The sequence below is a fragment of the Argiope bruennichi genome, chromosome 2, assembly GCF_947563725.1.
Source record: "Argiope bruennichi chromosome 2, qqArgBrue1.1, whole genome shotgun sequence".
Classification (NCBI taxonomy): Eukaryota; Metazoa; Arthropoda; class Arachnida; order Araneae; family Araneidae; genus Argiope; species Argiope bruennichi.
The window spans coordinates 112,911,024-112,928,685 of record NC_079152.1 but is presented as its reverse complement, the minus strand read 5'-3'; the positions used below and the strand labels follow the sequence as shown (position 1 = coordinate 112,928,685).

The 17,662-nt window shown below is 28.2% G+C and overlaps 1 protein-coding gene across 1 annotated transcript; it reads left to right on the top strand.

The window, feature by feature from the left end:
* Positions 1-10,849: 10,849 nt before the first annotated feature.
* On the top strand, positions 10,850-15,916 carry LOC129961788 (uncharacterized). The gene is made up of 4 exons (XM_056075357.1): positions 10,850-10,967; positions 13,269-13,764; positions 14,683-15,068; positions 15,723-15,916. The coding sequence occupies exons 1-3, from the start codon at positions 10,953-10,955 to the stop codon at positions 15,051-15,053; spliced, it is 882 nt and encodes a 293-aa protein (XP_055931332.1). The 5' UTR covers positions 10,850-10,952; the 3' UTR covers positions 15,054-15,068; positions 15,723-15,916.
* Positions 15,917-17,662: the final 1,746 nt, after the last annotated feature.

Genomic DNA, 17,662 nt, shown 5'->3' with positions numbered 1-17,662 from the left:
AAGTAAATATATTTAACATATTTGTTTTTTTAATCAAAAATTATTATGAGAATCAACATTTTAATTTAGAAAAAGAATCAAATTTAAATAATCATCTTTCCTTTTTGGAATCATATTAAATAAGAATTATGAAATTACGAATTGTAATACAGATCAGACTTTCGGGAAACTTTAGTTTACTTGCATATTCTAAATTTTAAAATTCAACTCTATATAGCAATTTTCATTGATATTTAAGAATGAGTATTTAATAATTGATTCTGCATTAATCACCAAGATTTTAATGCTTCGTATACGTTGCTCATATTCCTTTCCTAATCCCCTACTAAAAATAAGAACTATTAATGTATCAAAACGTTACTTTTAAGCATATTTTGTTGCTTGAGTTTAGATTTAGTATCAAAGAATTATAAATCCTCGCTTACAAAACATTTAAATGTTTCTCTGTTGATAAATTAATATTTGATCAATAATGGTGTTATTGACGGCCTTTATTGAAACTCATACTAAATTTACTATTTTTGATAAAGTTAACATAATATTATATATAAATAATATGTAAAATTTTTAAAACAGTTTCCTTTTTTGCAATTCATCTAAGAATCAAAGTTAAAAAAACTAAAGTTTTTCCTCTTTTCTTTCTTTCAGCTTAAAGAAGAAGCACTAACAGTGAGATCTTCTCACAAAAAAGAGAATCCACTTCTTCAGTTGTTTACTTACTGCACAGAGCCCAGATAACTCTGTCTATCTCATGAAATGTAAAAATGTCATCCGTTCATGAGGAAGAGTCGAGAATGAGAGGAAAAAAGTCAGTCCTGTCTTCTCTCAGTGTTGTATATTTATAAGTCAACGTGTTCAATAAAATGTGAATTTTGTATATAAAAATACAGTTCCTCTCTCTCTCTCTCTATATATATATATATATATATATATATATATATATATACATATATGAATTCATGACAATCTGAAAATGTAGCTTTAAGAATTCTGAAAAGGAGAACAGAAACCTACAATGGAACGAATATTCATTTTTGGAAACACGATTTTAATTTAATGTTGTGAGATATGCTCAATATGAAATATTTAGAACTAATATCTCTTTAACAGATGCTTTATAAAGTACCGTATTTAACTTAAAAATGTACAAGATTTTCTTTTAACATAGATATAATTTATGAAATTAAATATATTCAGCACAAAACTTGAGATATTTGGCAATGCTTTGACTAAAAACATTTTCATGCAATTTTTCAATAAATCATTAATTCTTAATTAACAAGAGCCCTTCACAGAATCTAATTTTTAGTATATATAATATTTGTATTGAATAAAGTATATATAATATTTGTATTGAAAAGTATTTTGGTGTCGATTAATATATAAAATCTCATTATTGACAGTGATATTATTATTAAATAAAATAAGAATTTCATTTCTTCCAAATAACTTTTAAATGTTTGATTTCCGAAAAATATCAGAATAACCTAAATGTTTAAATAAACATCAAAAAGATTATTTACATTAAATGAATGACAGTATTTACAAAATTTATAGTTAAAGAACTGAAAAATGATATTTTAAGAGATAGGAATAATTTTAAAAAATAGAACATATTAAAGAATAAGATTGATTTTTAATGTCAAAATTGAAATAAAATATGTATATTTGCAACTTGACAGATATAATTAATTGTTTAAAAATATTTATAATATTTTTATTTAATAAGAATAACTACATTGTTAATAAAACAATTTTCCCTATACATGGATATATAATTTTAAATAAGAAATAAACTGTTTTCTGAAGTTTTATAAAACATTCAGTAAAACCTTCCACTTACATGAATGAGTAAAATATGAAGAAAATGAATTTGTTACGGCCAATGCCCGAAGTTCGGCCAATTCGCGTTTTGGTCAAGAAGTTTGGCTAAAGTCCGAAGTACTTGCAATTAATATTGTATATTCTACTTTGGCTGGCCATTTCGCGAAGTGGCTGGGATTCCATGGCCATAGCCCGATGTGATAATGGTAGATTGACCGGTAGGCTGCACATTAAACAAAATACTTAAAAATAAATAAAATGTTCTCATGCTTGAGTACTTCATGTTGTTATAATAGCTCCGAGTACAATAGATTTGAATTTGAAAAATGTATGTACTCACTTTTTGAATACGTACAGGGATTCGAATATGAGTATATGTTTTTCCAAATCTGCAGAAATTATGCAAACCTAAATTTGCAAAAAGAAATCTCGACTGACATGGTTGGACCCAGTGGGAATCGATCACCGACCGTTCGCTCTGGAGCCCAATGCGCTGCCAGCTAGACTAACTCATACAAGAGAGGCGTTTTCCAAGAAATGCTTTAAGGGTGATGGTCAGTCTTTTTCTACCTCACAGACCTAATGTTAAATCTTCCAGATTACATTCTCTTCCGAAATATCGATTCATAAAGTACGAACTTTTTAAAAAGGAAAAAAAAAACAATATTAAGAGTAAATTAAAATAAATATAATGACATTTATGTATAAAATATAAATAAGGACATGCTGTAGGTGAAATTCGACACATGGCGCCAACAAAAAAATGTCTTTAAATTATATTAACAACAAAATTATTTTTCTTTTATATGTTTTAATTAGCCCTTATATTTACTATTTACCTTTGGAAAAAAAATTCATATTTTTTGAAGCGATATTTCGGGAGACATTATGATCTGGGATCTTTAACATTAGGTCTATGAAGCAAGAAAAGACTAAGGATCACCCTTAAAGGTAGTTGACAAATTGAGTCCTCAATTTGCCTTTGTATTCATAACGATACGAAACGCATTTTGTTCGGTAAATATCATAATCTAAATCTATTAATAGACATTTAGCAGACGATTCCTTTTCAGACATTTTATAACTGCTACTATTTTTATTTAATTAAAATATTATTAAAAAGTAAAAGCAAACGATTTTTTTCTTTGATAAACATATTTTATTAATATTATTTCGTTAATTTTTTCTATAATAGCTGATGATCAAATGTAAACTTTTTGGGATCTGGCAATGTTTGTAAAGATATACTGTGAAGTTGAAAGAATAAACAAGGCGATGGTATTCTAAAATGCTTGGAGTATTATTTTACTTTTAAGAATTTAAGATGCTTTGCAAGCTATAGTTTAAAGCTTTAGAAAACGGGAAGCTTTCTAGAAAGCAAGCAAAACATTTGCTCAAGATATAATTCGTCCTTTTGAAGGGCACAAATCTAATCTTCACGCTATCACGTTGTTACAGCATATAGTACGTTCACTGAATAATTTCTATTATGGCTTTAATATGAGAACAGAATAACACGAGATTACATTTTTATATATTTACAAACTTATTTTTAATTCAGAGGTGTCATTTAAATTTGAACTTATGTCTGAAGCAATTGTACTTAAAAAAAAGAAAGTACACAGAAGTACTCATTTTTAAATTCTTCATTTTTAACATTGTATAAAACAATCTGCTCTTGATTTCTTTCTTCCTACTTTAGCAGATCGTCCCAAGCCACTTCGCGAATTGGCCTGCCAAAGCCCCAAAATCAAGAAAATATCGGACATTGGCCGGTAAGTTTGCACCAACGTTGGCCAAAACGCGAATTGGCCGTAACATATTCAATAATTTGAATTTGTGACAAGATCATTCATTGGCCGATTGGATCAACTTTCGTCCAATAGCTGTACTGAGACCTTTGTTGCTGATACAAACACAAGAGCACTATTGGCTCTCAACATAATTCAGTAGCATTATTAGTGTTATATTAAGCTGGGTTATGAGAAACTGAGTTTAAAAAAATATTAGAGTTACTTTTTTTCTTAATTTGGGGTGTGTAAAATGTGCAAAAAAAAATATTACAATTAGCAATATATTCAATTTAGAGGATTTGATGAGTTGCCATGATTTAAATTTTTCTCAGGAAGAAAAAACGCATGCTATGTCCTTCTTTTCTCGGAATATTAAGTCAGTCTAACACGATAATTCAAACACAGAGAATAAAATTTGAGTTATAATCATAGTACAAAAACTGAGGATACTAATCCAATTATACACGAAGTTCGTTTACAGGAAATCTGTCTGTCCTTTTATTTACTTATGGGAATAATAACTCAAATAAAGATTAAATATGGTTTTTATCATCATTGTTGTTGACTTTTATCATAAAGTTTTCATAAATTTCTTATACTAAATTTTTCAATTGGAAAGCGTATAATATGAATTATCTCTAACATTACTATATTATCGTATAATATGAATTTATCTCTAATATTTCTATACTCTGATATAATTCAGAAAGTTATCATTTGGAAATTAGAAAGTTTTAAGTAAAATTAATTAAATGTAGCCTGAATTAAAAAGTGAAATGAACTGATTTCGGGTTTTTAAAGTCATTTGGGAAAAATGCTTATTAAATATTATTAATTAAAGGTTAAGAATCAATAAAGGCTTTGCTTTTTAGTTTTTTTTTCTGCTTAAAATTTTACATTTTTGTTTTCTTCTCAGATTTTGTAGATAATATATAGTTTTTTGCATTTAGCTCCATAGAATTTTGAAAAATGTCATCTATGCAGGGAATATTAAAGATTAAATGTCACAGTTCCCTGTGAGAAATATCCTGTTCCCAAAATTATTTACTTGAATCATATTTTTAAAGACAAAAATATTTTTCAAAAGTTAATTTACTGATATCATATATCCAAATATTATATTAGTAAAGACAAGGTTGAAAAGATATCACATTTCCTTTGGGACTTTTCAAATTTAACACATTTCCTTTTGGATTAGACAAAGCCCAAACCAACATTCGAGACATATGCATCGAATATTTCAAGAAATGGATTTTATATTTGTACATATGGGGAGCATCTTATTTGTATTTACCTTCCCTTACTTGAAATCTTTGTACAAGTTTTTTTATTTAACAAGATAACTTTATTCGAAAGATTTTATAATTACGGATTACGATTCAATCGATTGTAATTAATAATGGATGTTTATGTAAGAGAGAATGATTGCAAACACTAATACTTAAAAAAGTGTGTTAAACTTTACCATAAGCTAGTCAAATAATAGTAAACTATAAGTTGTCCTATGACAGTTGAAGTAAATTACAAGTTACCGAATACAATTAATGAAGTAAGAAGTTTTCAAGGATTAGTATAGTTTATTTCTATTTTTTTCCCGAAACTTCCTCGCATGCTGTCTAACGTTATTAACTAATAATGTTAACTAACTAATAACTAATAATGTTATTCACCATTTCTAGGGCATAAAAGTGAAGAAAATATGGCCTAGCTGTGAATAACCACTAGAGAAAAATAGTTACGAAATGTTATTTTTTGGCACAAATCTAGTATTTTTACTGAATTTCTCTTGCGATCTTTCGCGTCTTTTTCGGAGAATAATATAAAAGCAAAATTAGAAATAGAGCTAAAATTGTAGTCACAAGATCGCTTACCAAGTTCTATTTATTTGATTTATTATGTTCACATGCATCTAAAAGCACCAACCGACAGACGACCAACCCATTGTCAGATTTGGCCCATCATCACGTTCATCAAAAATTGGCCAAATTTTGTTTATTTACATCTTTATTGTGTTCACTTACACTCGGACAGACAGGCTTTCTCTGAAAATAATTCGTCCAAAATTTGATAGAAATTTACAAGTTTGGTGTAAAATTTATATTTCATTTTTCTATCTCTAAACGTTTTTGTGCGATAGTTTTAAAATGCATATAGAATAATTCCAAAAATGGTTTATGTGACTCAGTGAAGTCTGTATCTAAAAATATCTACAGTCTACAATTTCTTAAACACTTAGCCGAATTTCATTTATTTAAGACATTATCGTGTTCACAGAAAGGCTTTCTATTCAGACTACGTCCAAAAATCTAATAGAAATTTACATATTTTGGTGTAAATTGTATATGTATCAAATTTTATCCGTCTAGCTCAAAATGTTTTTGAATGATAGTGTTCAGATGCAGATAGACCTAATTACAAAAATGTATTTCATGGAGGTCTGAAATGTACAGATTCGTTAAAATATCGAGTTCAAAAGTAAAAAGATGAAGTAAAATTCCAGCAATCTTGCACGAACATTTAAATCGTGCTGACAAGAAAGAGAGAATAAAAATACATTCAATAAAATGCGAAGAGATAAGAAAAGTTCCGAACAATGCAGACAAGCATTTATAAATGCAACTCTATTAAGCTATTCTTGTCCTCAGTCCATTTTATCTCTCTTTCCCAGACATCTGATTGCCGGTGTAAGTTCAATACAATAATTCGAAACTGGAAACCAAGCTCATTTTTCTTAAAGGAGCTAAATGAAATTCAAATAAATTATAGCAAGCATAAAAATGAATTCTTAATCTTGTATCGTTTGCTCAAGTAATTCAATCAACTTTTAGAAAAGAAGAGACTTTGTGATTAAGACTAGTAAATAACGACACTAATGCATTGTTTTCGACGAATGAATATCTTAGCTATACTAAAAAAATTTAGACATCTTCAGTACATATATCAGTTTTTATAGATTTTCAATATAACGTGTCTTTGTTGATTTTTAATAAAGAATTGTGTAAAAGGCTTTCATTTATTTTTAATACAGATAAGACAGTGTTAAAATTTTGTAAGAATTAAAAAAAAATTATAATTTCGATGTTTTTGGAAGTAACCATTTTAAAATAATCATTTTTGGTATATTTCTTGTTAGACATTAATATAATATTTTCTTTCCTAATGCTTCTGGAAATAAATAATTCCACTTTAATATGCATCAAATAAGAAGAACCATAAAATATACTTCCAGAATTATTGATAAAATTGAAAAAGTGCCTCAAAGTTGAGTATTCGCGAGTATAAATTGACAAGGAAAAAAATGTTAACTCACACAAAATCAAAATTTAAAATTTTAGACGCCAAGTGATGGCAGATTTCTTATTATACATATTGGCAATATTCATTCTTTTCTACTTACCAATTACTATTTATTGCCTAACTTGTATTTAAATATATGCAAGTTGAACGGAAGTTATTCAACTCCAAAACAATACAGAAGAATCAATTTATAATTCAGCAAGATAGAATGGCACATTAATAATATATTGTTAGGATTGTTTGCTTTTCTTCAAGAAAACTAATTCCTCACTTTATGACTAACTGAAGAATTAGGTTTTAACCTAATTATCTTAACTTTAGTTTAAAAAGTATTTTGTTTCCAGGTGAGTTTTGGTGTGAATCAAAGAGTTTCATGCGTTCGTGTTTTTTTTCGTACTGACACAATCAGGTAACAAATGAGTTTTCCATACGAAGAATCTTTTTATAATGATTCAATCAACAGATATGCGTTTTACAATTACGATAAAAGGTAAAGAAATTAACATAAGAATAACAGATCAAAATGTAAATATTTGATCAAATTGAGATGATTTTATATTTCCTAATAGAATATTTGATTCTAAAAGAAAAGAATCTCGAGGAACACTTATTACTTGACAGGTTTCAAAATAGACTTGATCCAGCGGAACTAATTTGAAGTAATTTTCTCTTGTATACCTTTTCAGCAAATTTCATGAAGCGTTTACTGATTCAAGAGTTTTTAAGCTGCCATAATTTAAAAATTAATTTTTCGATAATTAAAGCTAAAACAAACATTTTTCACAAGATTATTCAGTTTTGGATTACGAAGCAAATTATTAACATCACATTTAAGTTTCAATCGCAATACGCATGTATTACAAAATATGTAGCGTTGGAAATAATTTTAAACACCGATTTTTAATAATATTTTTAACAATTTGCCAATTAATTAATCATCCTGTTTCGTTTTTATTTTCTCCTACATGAAGTATGTTTACAAAATATAATATTGTAATCGTCAAGGATAATCGTAAAACTTGGAAAATGTTGCCCATTTAAATCTAAATTAAATCATAAAAAGATTTTTTTAGAATTATGTTTGTGTTAGTTGATTTGAGCTTGTATAAGCATAACGCTTTAAAGAAATTACCGAAGAGAATTTTGTTTGCTCTTAAACGAAAATTGAAGATATCTACAAAATGTTGAGTCATATCTTTCAAAGAATAAAATATTTTTTTAAAGAAACACATCAGGAGATTTTTCACTTAGTCATGAAACTATATGTGTATACAAAACATTTTTCAAAGTATTTTCGTATTAAACCCAAATTAAATGTTTATTTAGAAATGAATGCTAATGCTCTAACCGAAAATATTAATTTCTACTAATTATATATTATTTATTACAGCTACGATTAAGAATAAACAAAACAAAATTTGAAAATCCTTTATTAATTTCAGAGCTAGTTAATTAATAATTTTGAACTTACATCAAAGAACAATTATTAAACCGAATGTTTAGTTGGTTTGTAAATTACTTTCTTCAAACCATATTTTCGGTGGGAAAAAATTAAGAAAATGAAACTATTTAATCACAAACAGCTTAGAAAAAAGATGCACCAAAATAATATTTTATTATTTCTCAGAATATCGAGAGCGTTTGATAGTGTAATGCACTGATCTTTTGACCACAAGATAATAATTTGTAAAAATATAGAGACATAATTTGTAAAAATATAGAAAGCAGTTGAAGACAGAAAAAAGTTGCCGTTTTTTCTTTTCTTTTTAGAGGAATAATCGAAAAATTCGACCTTTAGATTTTGATAAATCCCCATGCTTTAGACTTCTTTTAATTAGAGCCTTTTTTTTTCTTTTATAAATTAACAAAACAGAATACAACTTTGTTAATACTTATAAAATTCACATTATCACCAACTGGCTTTTAAACTATTAATATACAACTGAGATTAAAAAGGAACCGGAATGCTTCATCAAACATCTATACTGGTTACATTGGCACTGGCAAATTTTTATTACATGCGGAAACAGTCGAAAATTTATTTAATTTTATCGCTTGAAAATAAATTTGCTTTTAATGAGATAAGAACTTCTATTCTATAGATTTTCCGAAATGACGAATGTTATTGAGTAAAGAACAACTAATAAATTTTGTTTTCGCAACGAAACTTATTTCATAAAAGCATTTGAAGTATTCCAAAAAGCTTCCAAAGACGATTGTTTATCAAACCAACAGTATTTGAATGGTATGTAAAGTTTATAGATAATAGAGAATCCATCGTAGCTGAGGCGGGATTTGGTAAGTCCGTTACTTCAAGTAATTATCAAGATATCAATAATATTAGAAAACTGCGTTTTTGTGATCGTCATTTGACAATAAGGGATATTATTCAAAAATATCTTATATAATCTGGTTTATTTATGTATGACGATTTTAAATATTATGTAGGTTTGCGACGCATCGTGTTTCGAGTTGTACCAATAATTTTAAATTTGTTCCAAAACCAACAACTTACTCAAGTGGTACAAGAGGCGTTTTTCAAGATTTCTTTTCCGTTATTATCATTCTTTTTAAATCTGATTATTAACAGAAATGTATTTTGGATATATACTTTCGACACAGAGCCTCTGAATAATTAAGTGAATGGTACTTGAAAAGTGAAACAAAACTGAAAAGCTCACATCAGAAAAATCAAGGAAATATTGACTATTTTATTGCCGTGCGTTATAAATTCCTATCAAATGTCCAGGCGCAATTATTATTTAAGTGTTTTGAGACGTTTGCATGAAACAGTTCTTTAAAATTGGCCTTAAATGTGACGATAAAACACAAAGGTTTTCCATTAAGATAATACATCTTCTCACAGTATTATTATAAATCGTAAATTTTTAGCCAACATTCAACAAATTCACCTCCAGAAACTCCATATCCACATGAAATAGGCCAAGAATATTGAATTCCTATTTCCATAGCTGAAATCGCTTCTTCGTGGACACCGGTTTCGAATACATTAATCAGATGAAAGAAAATCCGCTATGAATTCTGAAGCGGTTTCATAAAAACGACATTAAGGGATATTTGGATGAATGGAAAAAAACAATTGCAGAAGAGCATTGCAATGGAAGTTGATTACTTTGAGGAAAATATAATAAATTTTGACCAGTATATTGACACCTTTTGTTTTATATTACTAATATAGATATTTTCAGTTCATCAAATTAATTATCACAGTAATAAACTGTATCAAGTTTTGGAAGAAGTCTGTCAACAGGACGTATAGCTGTTCACTTTTTCTTGTCCATGCAAACATGTTAAGCAAATACTGTGACAAACTAGATAGACTAAATACAACATAGAATATTATATCTAGAAGAGTAAAATAGTATTAAAAGTTGAATCGAACGCAAAATCAGGCTGATTATCAGTTAGCGTGTCTGCTCATATATATGTGAATGCGATAAATCGAAAAGTCAGTAAGTTAAAAGTTAAAGCGAAATTTTTAATAATAGATAAGTATGAAAGTTCGTATCAAACACATAGAAGGATCGAATTCACATTTTCACCCTTTAAATGTACATGAATAAGATAGCTAAGAAATTCAATGAACTAGAAAATAGAAAAGATACACACTTTCTCGGCAAGGAGAATTATTGAGTATAGTAAAAGAGAGACTACTTCAAAAATGAAACATCGATATGCTTCATCAAGCGAAGTTAAGCTCAAACTGCGTAGTCTTGTTGAAGTACGTAATAAAGAATTGAGAAATGCTCCTCATATCGTTAGACAAGAAAATTACTCACGGATGACTCAGACACACTCTGAAAGATAAAAGATCGCTACGATGATCCGTCGCTTGTTAACCACTCAGAAAATTTCCGCATCCTACTGGGGACATGAGTGGATGAAAAAGAAAACTATCTTTGGAGGTCAGCTGAGAGAATTGGACGAATGAAAGGGAAATGAAGCAGAGACCAACTGACCCCATTTCTCTTGTATATAAGCGGATCAGCGTCCCATGCTGGACACATTCTCAGCATCATGGGAAGTTCTAAGGTGAGTTCTTCGTCTCCTCACTCTTCATGATCTGGTATCTTGGTTGGGATTTTAATGATGAAGACTTGCTAAGACTGTGCTAACTAAACGATATTCTGAAAGATATATTGTTGTTTCTGAACGTAATCGTTAGTATTTTACAGTAATCAGCTGCATAATGGTAATTTAAATGTGTAGTTAATTAAAATTTGTAACTGATATGCTACCATAGACGAGTCATTGGTCATATTCAGCTGCAGCAAATACATTTTAAAATGATAGATTACTGAATAAATTATGATTAAAATTTTAAATGTAAAGATCTTTTGGTACTAATGAGTTTTAATGTGAAAACTATACGATGATTTTCCGCTGAAATGTCCTTATGTACATCCATTTGGGAAGTGTTAAATGATAACCATTCAAGATGGGCATATTTTCAAGCTGGTGGTTAGTTTGAGATAAATATTTGAGATTATTCCACATTAGATAATTCAGTGGTAATCATTTTAATTGAGGATTTTATCTGGCAATAGCTTATAGAAAATTATCATTTACAACAGAATACAAATTTTCTTAAGATTGATATTAAAAATATGGTCAATTTCAAGATCAAAGTTAAAACTCTCTCTCCTTAGCTCTTAAACTCTTAAAATCCAAACTCTTTCTGTTCTTATATTCATAGGCATTTGCGATGCAATTCAACCACATCCATATTGAAACATGGGCATCTCATCTCTTTTCTAACTTCACTCCAAGCCTTCGTTCCCTCGATGTTTTCTTTCCTTTTCTGATTTGGATTACTTGGCAGTTTTTTGTTTCGTTTTTTATTGGCTTTACAGAAATGTTTTTGGCTTATTTGATACTCGTTTTCTTTATTAGATCTCTATATTCATAAAAAGTGCGTAAATGTTTATCTAAACTGTTATCTAGAATATAATACGTATTAGAACGAATCTGTTGTTGTTTATTACTGCATGAATAAAACGAAAAATATAGCAGATCTTTATAATAAATGATATTTTCGAAGCTTTTGCCGGGCGTAGAGTTTGAATGTAAAAGTTTTAGATCATTCCATGACAAATTTGAGCATTGCTCAAAAGTTTTCAAACAGGAAAATCCAAAACCAACTATAATTCTACTGCCAGATTTATTGTGAACTTGGTTAGTTGCATCACTGTAATGTAATAAAGTAATGTAATAAATTTTTTTTCAATATAGTTAATAGTAGAAACGTTGTATAAATTAGTAATGGTGAGAAAGATTTATGAATTACTGAAAAAAAAAATAGAAATCCCTAAAATTCTAAAAATATTTGAGGATTATAATAGATATAGTGACGCTTGGTAACTAGAAATTTTATTGATAATTTTAAAACTTAAAATTTAGAATACTTATGGGAAAAATGGCATTATATAAAATGATTTTTTAATGCATTTCTCTATAAATATTTTGAAACATTTGCTGATTTCTCAGAAAACGAACTATAACTATAAAAAATATTAAATATTTTATGATTTAAAATAATTAAAAAATATTAGAAAAGTTTCCTTTAACAAACTTAAAAGTTTATATTTTCTAAATATGCCAATATCTTCCTTCATTAAATATCTCTTTAATTAACAAAAAGAAGAAATTAGAAATATGAAATTGATGAAGTAATGAAAAAGAATTCTAATGTACTGCACAAAAGTTATCTCCAAATAAACCATTACCGAAATTGAAATATGGATCCTATACTTCAATGTAAAAATATTTCTTTCGTTTCAAAATGCATCTATCTTTAATTACTTTTTGTGACTTAATAACAATAAAAAAACGAGTATAATTTTCTCATAACCATATTTTGAAATGGTCATCAGGATGTTATTTAAGTAAAGAGCACAATTCACAGCTAAATTGAATATTTTTAAAAAGGGCATATGTAAAGCATTTGGACAAAAGAAACTACATAGAGGTTATAAATGCTATGTAAAAATAGCTAAGAATAATATCAAATCTCAATTCATATTTGAATAGAATACTTCTTTGCATTCGGGACCTTTATTATTGATCGCTATAGATGTGTAAGATCTTATTCAAAATAATATAAAAGCTATGAATACATCAAATTGAAAAAGTTTTAATTTTATTTATTTATTTGTAATTTTGAACATTAATTTCTTTTCTGAAAGATTTCGGCAAGAACAAAAATGATATGTAATTTCGATTAAATAAGAAAAAATAATAATAAACGTTACTTTATATCATTTCATCTATCTAGAGTATTAAATAAATGTATTTCAATAATGCGTAATATTTAATCTTTGATATTTTTTTCAGAGTTGGTTTGCTTGGGCAACTGTGAGTTGCCTCGTACTTTCTGTATCTAGCCTCGGGGGAGGAGGAGGTGGATACGGAGGAGGATATGGTGAGGCAGGCCACGGTAGCGGAGGAGGATATAGCGGTGGAGGTGGTGGGGGATATGGTGGTGGAGGTGGTAAAGGAGGCGACACTATTTTTCTTGCCCTACCCATTGAATCTGTGAGTGGTGGACATGGAGGAGCTGGAGGTGGATATGGAGGCTTCGGTGGAGGCATTGGAGGATTCAGTGGTGGTGGAAAGGGAGGATTCGGTGGAGGTGGAGGAGGATACGGTGGAGGAGGAAAAGGAGGATTCGGAGGAGGTGCTGGAGGATATGGCGGAGGTGGATACGGCGGTGGCGAAAAAGGAGGATTTGGAGGAAGTGGAGGAGGATATGGCGGCGGAGGATATGCAGGAGGAAGCGGTGGAAAAGGACTGTCATTAGGAGGCGGTGGATATGGTGGTGGTGGATATGGTGAGTTTACTAGGCACTATTTTAATACTTTAAATGTTAAAATTAACTTATTAACACTCAGAAACTATGTTTTGCATTAGATTTATTTTGATGGCATTGGGAATTGATAACAATTTTAATACTATTATTCATTTACAATGATTGAAATAGCAAAATTGTTATTTATTTACCACAACTGAAATAGGAAAACTATTTTTTCTTTACCAAAATTACTTTTTCCATAGATTATTTAATTATTTTTAAATTCAAAAATCCTTTTTTCCTGCATTGAAATGAAATTTTATTGCACAGCTAATTAAATCTCATTTCTTTTAACAAATTTTAAATTAACGTTTTGAAATTTATATTCTTCATTTATGTATTTGTTAATATCTAAATTTAAACTAATTCTCTATTTCTTTAATTTTTCATTTTGAATGAAGTTCACATGGATAATATAAAATAGAGCCTTAAAATTCATTTTAAAAATACATAAAATGAAATTTAATTTCTTACTTCGAGAACTTTTGTGTGAAATATCTTGCAGGAATTCAATGATAAAAAGAAGTTCTAACTGGAAATTTTTTAAAAGAATATGAAGGTTATAAAATTTTTTATAGGTCTTAATGTGACTTTTAACTCATTTATTTGAAATTCTCTGTACATCTCATTTTAACTCTTCAGATTTTTAAATTGGCTTTTTCATTTTGATTTTTAATTTTAAAATTTAGAGGTATTTTAAATTATGAAAAAAGAAATTATGAAGCATTTTAAATCAAGAAGATCTGTTAAAAAAATTAGGACCTGAATTTCTTTCCAAAAAATATTAGAAGTAGTATCGTTAATAATATCAACTATAGAGTACATAAATTCTCTGAACAAATAATAATTTTTATCCATTGAAGCTTTCATTAATGACATTGTGAAACTTTATTTTAGGAGGTGGTGGAAAAGGAGGTAGCGGAGAAGTAGCCATCGTCGGTATTAGTTTATCTCAACTTGGAGGAGGAGGTGGCCATGGAGGTGGCGATGCAGGATATGGAGGCGGAGGATACGTAGGTAGCAGTGGAGGAGGATATGGGGGTGGAAAAGGATCCGGAGGTGGTTATGGAGGAGGATCTGGTGGCGGTTATGGAGGAGGATCCGGTAGTGGTTATGGAGGAGGATCCGGTAGTGGTTATGGAGGAGGATCTGGATTTGGAAAAGGAAGTGGTGGAGGATATGGAGGAGGCTCTGGATTTGGTAAAGGTGGAGGTGGAGGATACGGAGGGGGAGCTGGTGGATATGGAGGAGGAAAAGGTGGATATTAATGAAGAGACAGATATGTAAGTAAATAGATTTACTATATATTTTTTAAATCCAAATTCAAATGACAATGAATGTTTTAATTTAGAATAAGAATCAGATTTAAATGTTACTTTTTTTCCTTTTGACTTTATATTAAATAAAATAATCTAAAATGTGAAATTACTTATTGCAATACAGGTCAGACTTCCACGAGCACTCTAATATTCGTGCATATTTCAGAAATTAAAATTCAATCGTATTTATCAATTTTCACTCATATTTAAATTTGAGTACATAGCAATTAATTATGCATTAATGATGAACAGCCGTACGTTTTTCTTTTTTATGTTCCTTTTCTATCGACACACTAAAAATAGGAACTATTATTACATCTAACTCTACATTTGTGAATGCGTTTAGATCTAAAACTAATATCAAAAAATGATAGATCCTCACATAAAAAAATTAAAACTGTTTCTCGGCAGGTTTTATTAAGCAAATATTTATCAAACACGATTATATTGTTTCTTTTTATTTAAAATCAGGTCAATTCTATTATTTTTGATAAAGCAAACCTAATATTAATTATAATAAACAGAAAAAACTCTTTTGGCAGTTCCCTATTTTTCCATTCTTCTAAAAATGAGAGGTGAAAAATGTAATGTTTCTATTTTTTTTTTCTTTCTTTCTAGCGTAAAGAAGACGAACTAGCAGTGAATCTGTTTCACTAAAGGAAAAAAACACTTCTTCAGTTGTACACCGTACAGAGCCGAGACAACTTCGTCTATCTCGTGAATTGTATAAAATACCAGCCGCTCATCTGGATATTCAAGAATTGAAGATAAAATTAGCACCTCAATTCTTTCAATGTTATTTATTAGAAGCCAACGTGTTCAATAAAATGTGATTTTTGTATATAAAAATAGTATTTCATTGTCTCTCTGTTTATATATATATATATATATATATATATATATATATATATATATATATATATATATATATATATATATATATATATATATATGAATTCATAAAAAATAGTAAAAAATAGCTTTAAGTAACCAGAAAATGAAATTTGAGACTTATAGTGGCATGAAAATTCTTTATTAGAACATTTCTTTTGGAACAACTCATATTTATACTATGATTTCCTTATTTTGAACTTTTTTGTACTTAAATTTATGAAACATTCTAAGTGTATATTATAACATTATACAATATCACATTAGTAGATATTTAATAAAACAGCAGTTTTAAACTTAAAAATTTCCCAAGACTGTTATTCAAGCATATATATGATTTATGAAATTAAATGAAATACCCATAAAATAATTAATTTAAATTATTTGGTATTACTTGATTTACTGGATATTCTTAGTGATTAACATATTTTCATATACCTTATAAATAAAATATTAATACTTAATTGAACAGAATTTTTTTTTCAAACATATATAAAATATGAGGAAAGATATTTTTGTGCCGAATAATATAATAAGCAAAATCTTGTTATTGCCATTATTATCAAATTAGCCACCTTTGATGACCAGCGGTTCGTCTATCTTAATGCTTGTGAAAATTTTGAATTAAATATTCTATGTAACTTGTCTTTTAATAGCTCCTTCATCAAAATATTTTTAAGCTTCAAATTTTGATATTCATATTATTTACTTATACTGTTATAAAGGCCTTAAGCCATAAATTACTATAGAGCTCTCTAAGTTTCTGTCAGCTTCCGTAAAATTTCTACTTTAAATTAAAGTGGAAATGATTAAACTGCAATTAATATAAAAAGCATTTTTTACTATAATCAATCATTTTTTAAACATGAGTTCTGAAAACAGAGTTGTCCAGCATTTAAATATAGTGCGTGCTCTACAGAATATCTTTCATGAATTATGTAACATCTCAAGAATTATTCAACAAAAATTTCTCAGATTCAACATTAAAAAATTAGTTTTTAGTTTTACTTGCAAAAGGATTTAAATGACATGAATAACAATATTTTATTTTGTTTCGATCTATGAATATACTTTAAAAAAATTATGAAGTCTAAATTTTATACAGTCCTAAGGAATCATATTCTGCGAAATATTCTTAACACTTCACCTTTTTAATAAATGAATGAACGCTTTTATCTTTTGCAATGAAATCTGATAAATTTATGAAGCTTTGAATAGAATAGTTTAGAACAATGAACATTTTCATAATCTTAGGCCAATCAGTCTTGAGAAACCCTAGACGTTGGATGGGTTATCATCTTTGAGAGCTAAAATCATCCATTTTTGTAAAATAGTGATATTTAAATATTCATTAATAACTCAGTTTTAGCAATTTAATTGATCGGAATGTAACTCTTTTTATTTAAATTATTAGAGTATGAAGAATATTTTAACAAATATGATTCACAGGATTGATTATTTAGATAAATGCTAAACATTTATAATTTATTAGAGCATTTATAGACTCAAGTTACATACAATATAATTATTTAATTTATTTAGACCATTTTAATATATGTATTTACATTATTAAAGATTTACAAATCAGCTGTGGGGCTTTGAATTTAAAGAATATATAATAAAAATGTTTGCCTTAAATAAAGCTGATTTATTGAATTAATAATATA

Bases quoted from the DNA above. Each gene is read 5' to 3' on its own strand.
- LOC129961788 (XM_056075357.1), top strand. The intron at 13,765-14,682 runs GTGAGTTTACTA...ACTTTATTTTAG, and splicing joins ATATGGTGGTGGTGGATATG to GAGGTGGTGGAAAAGGAGGT.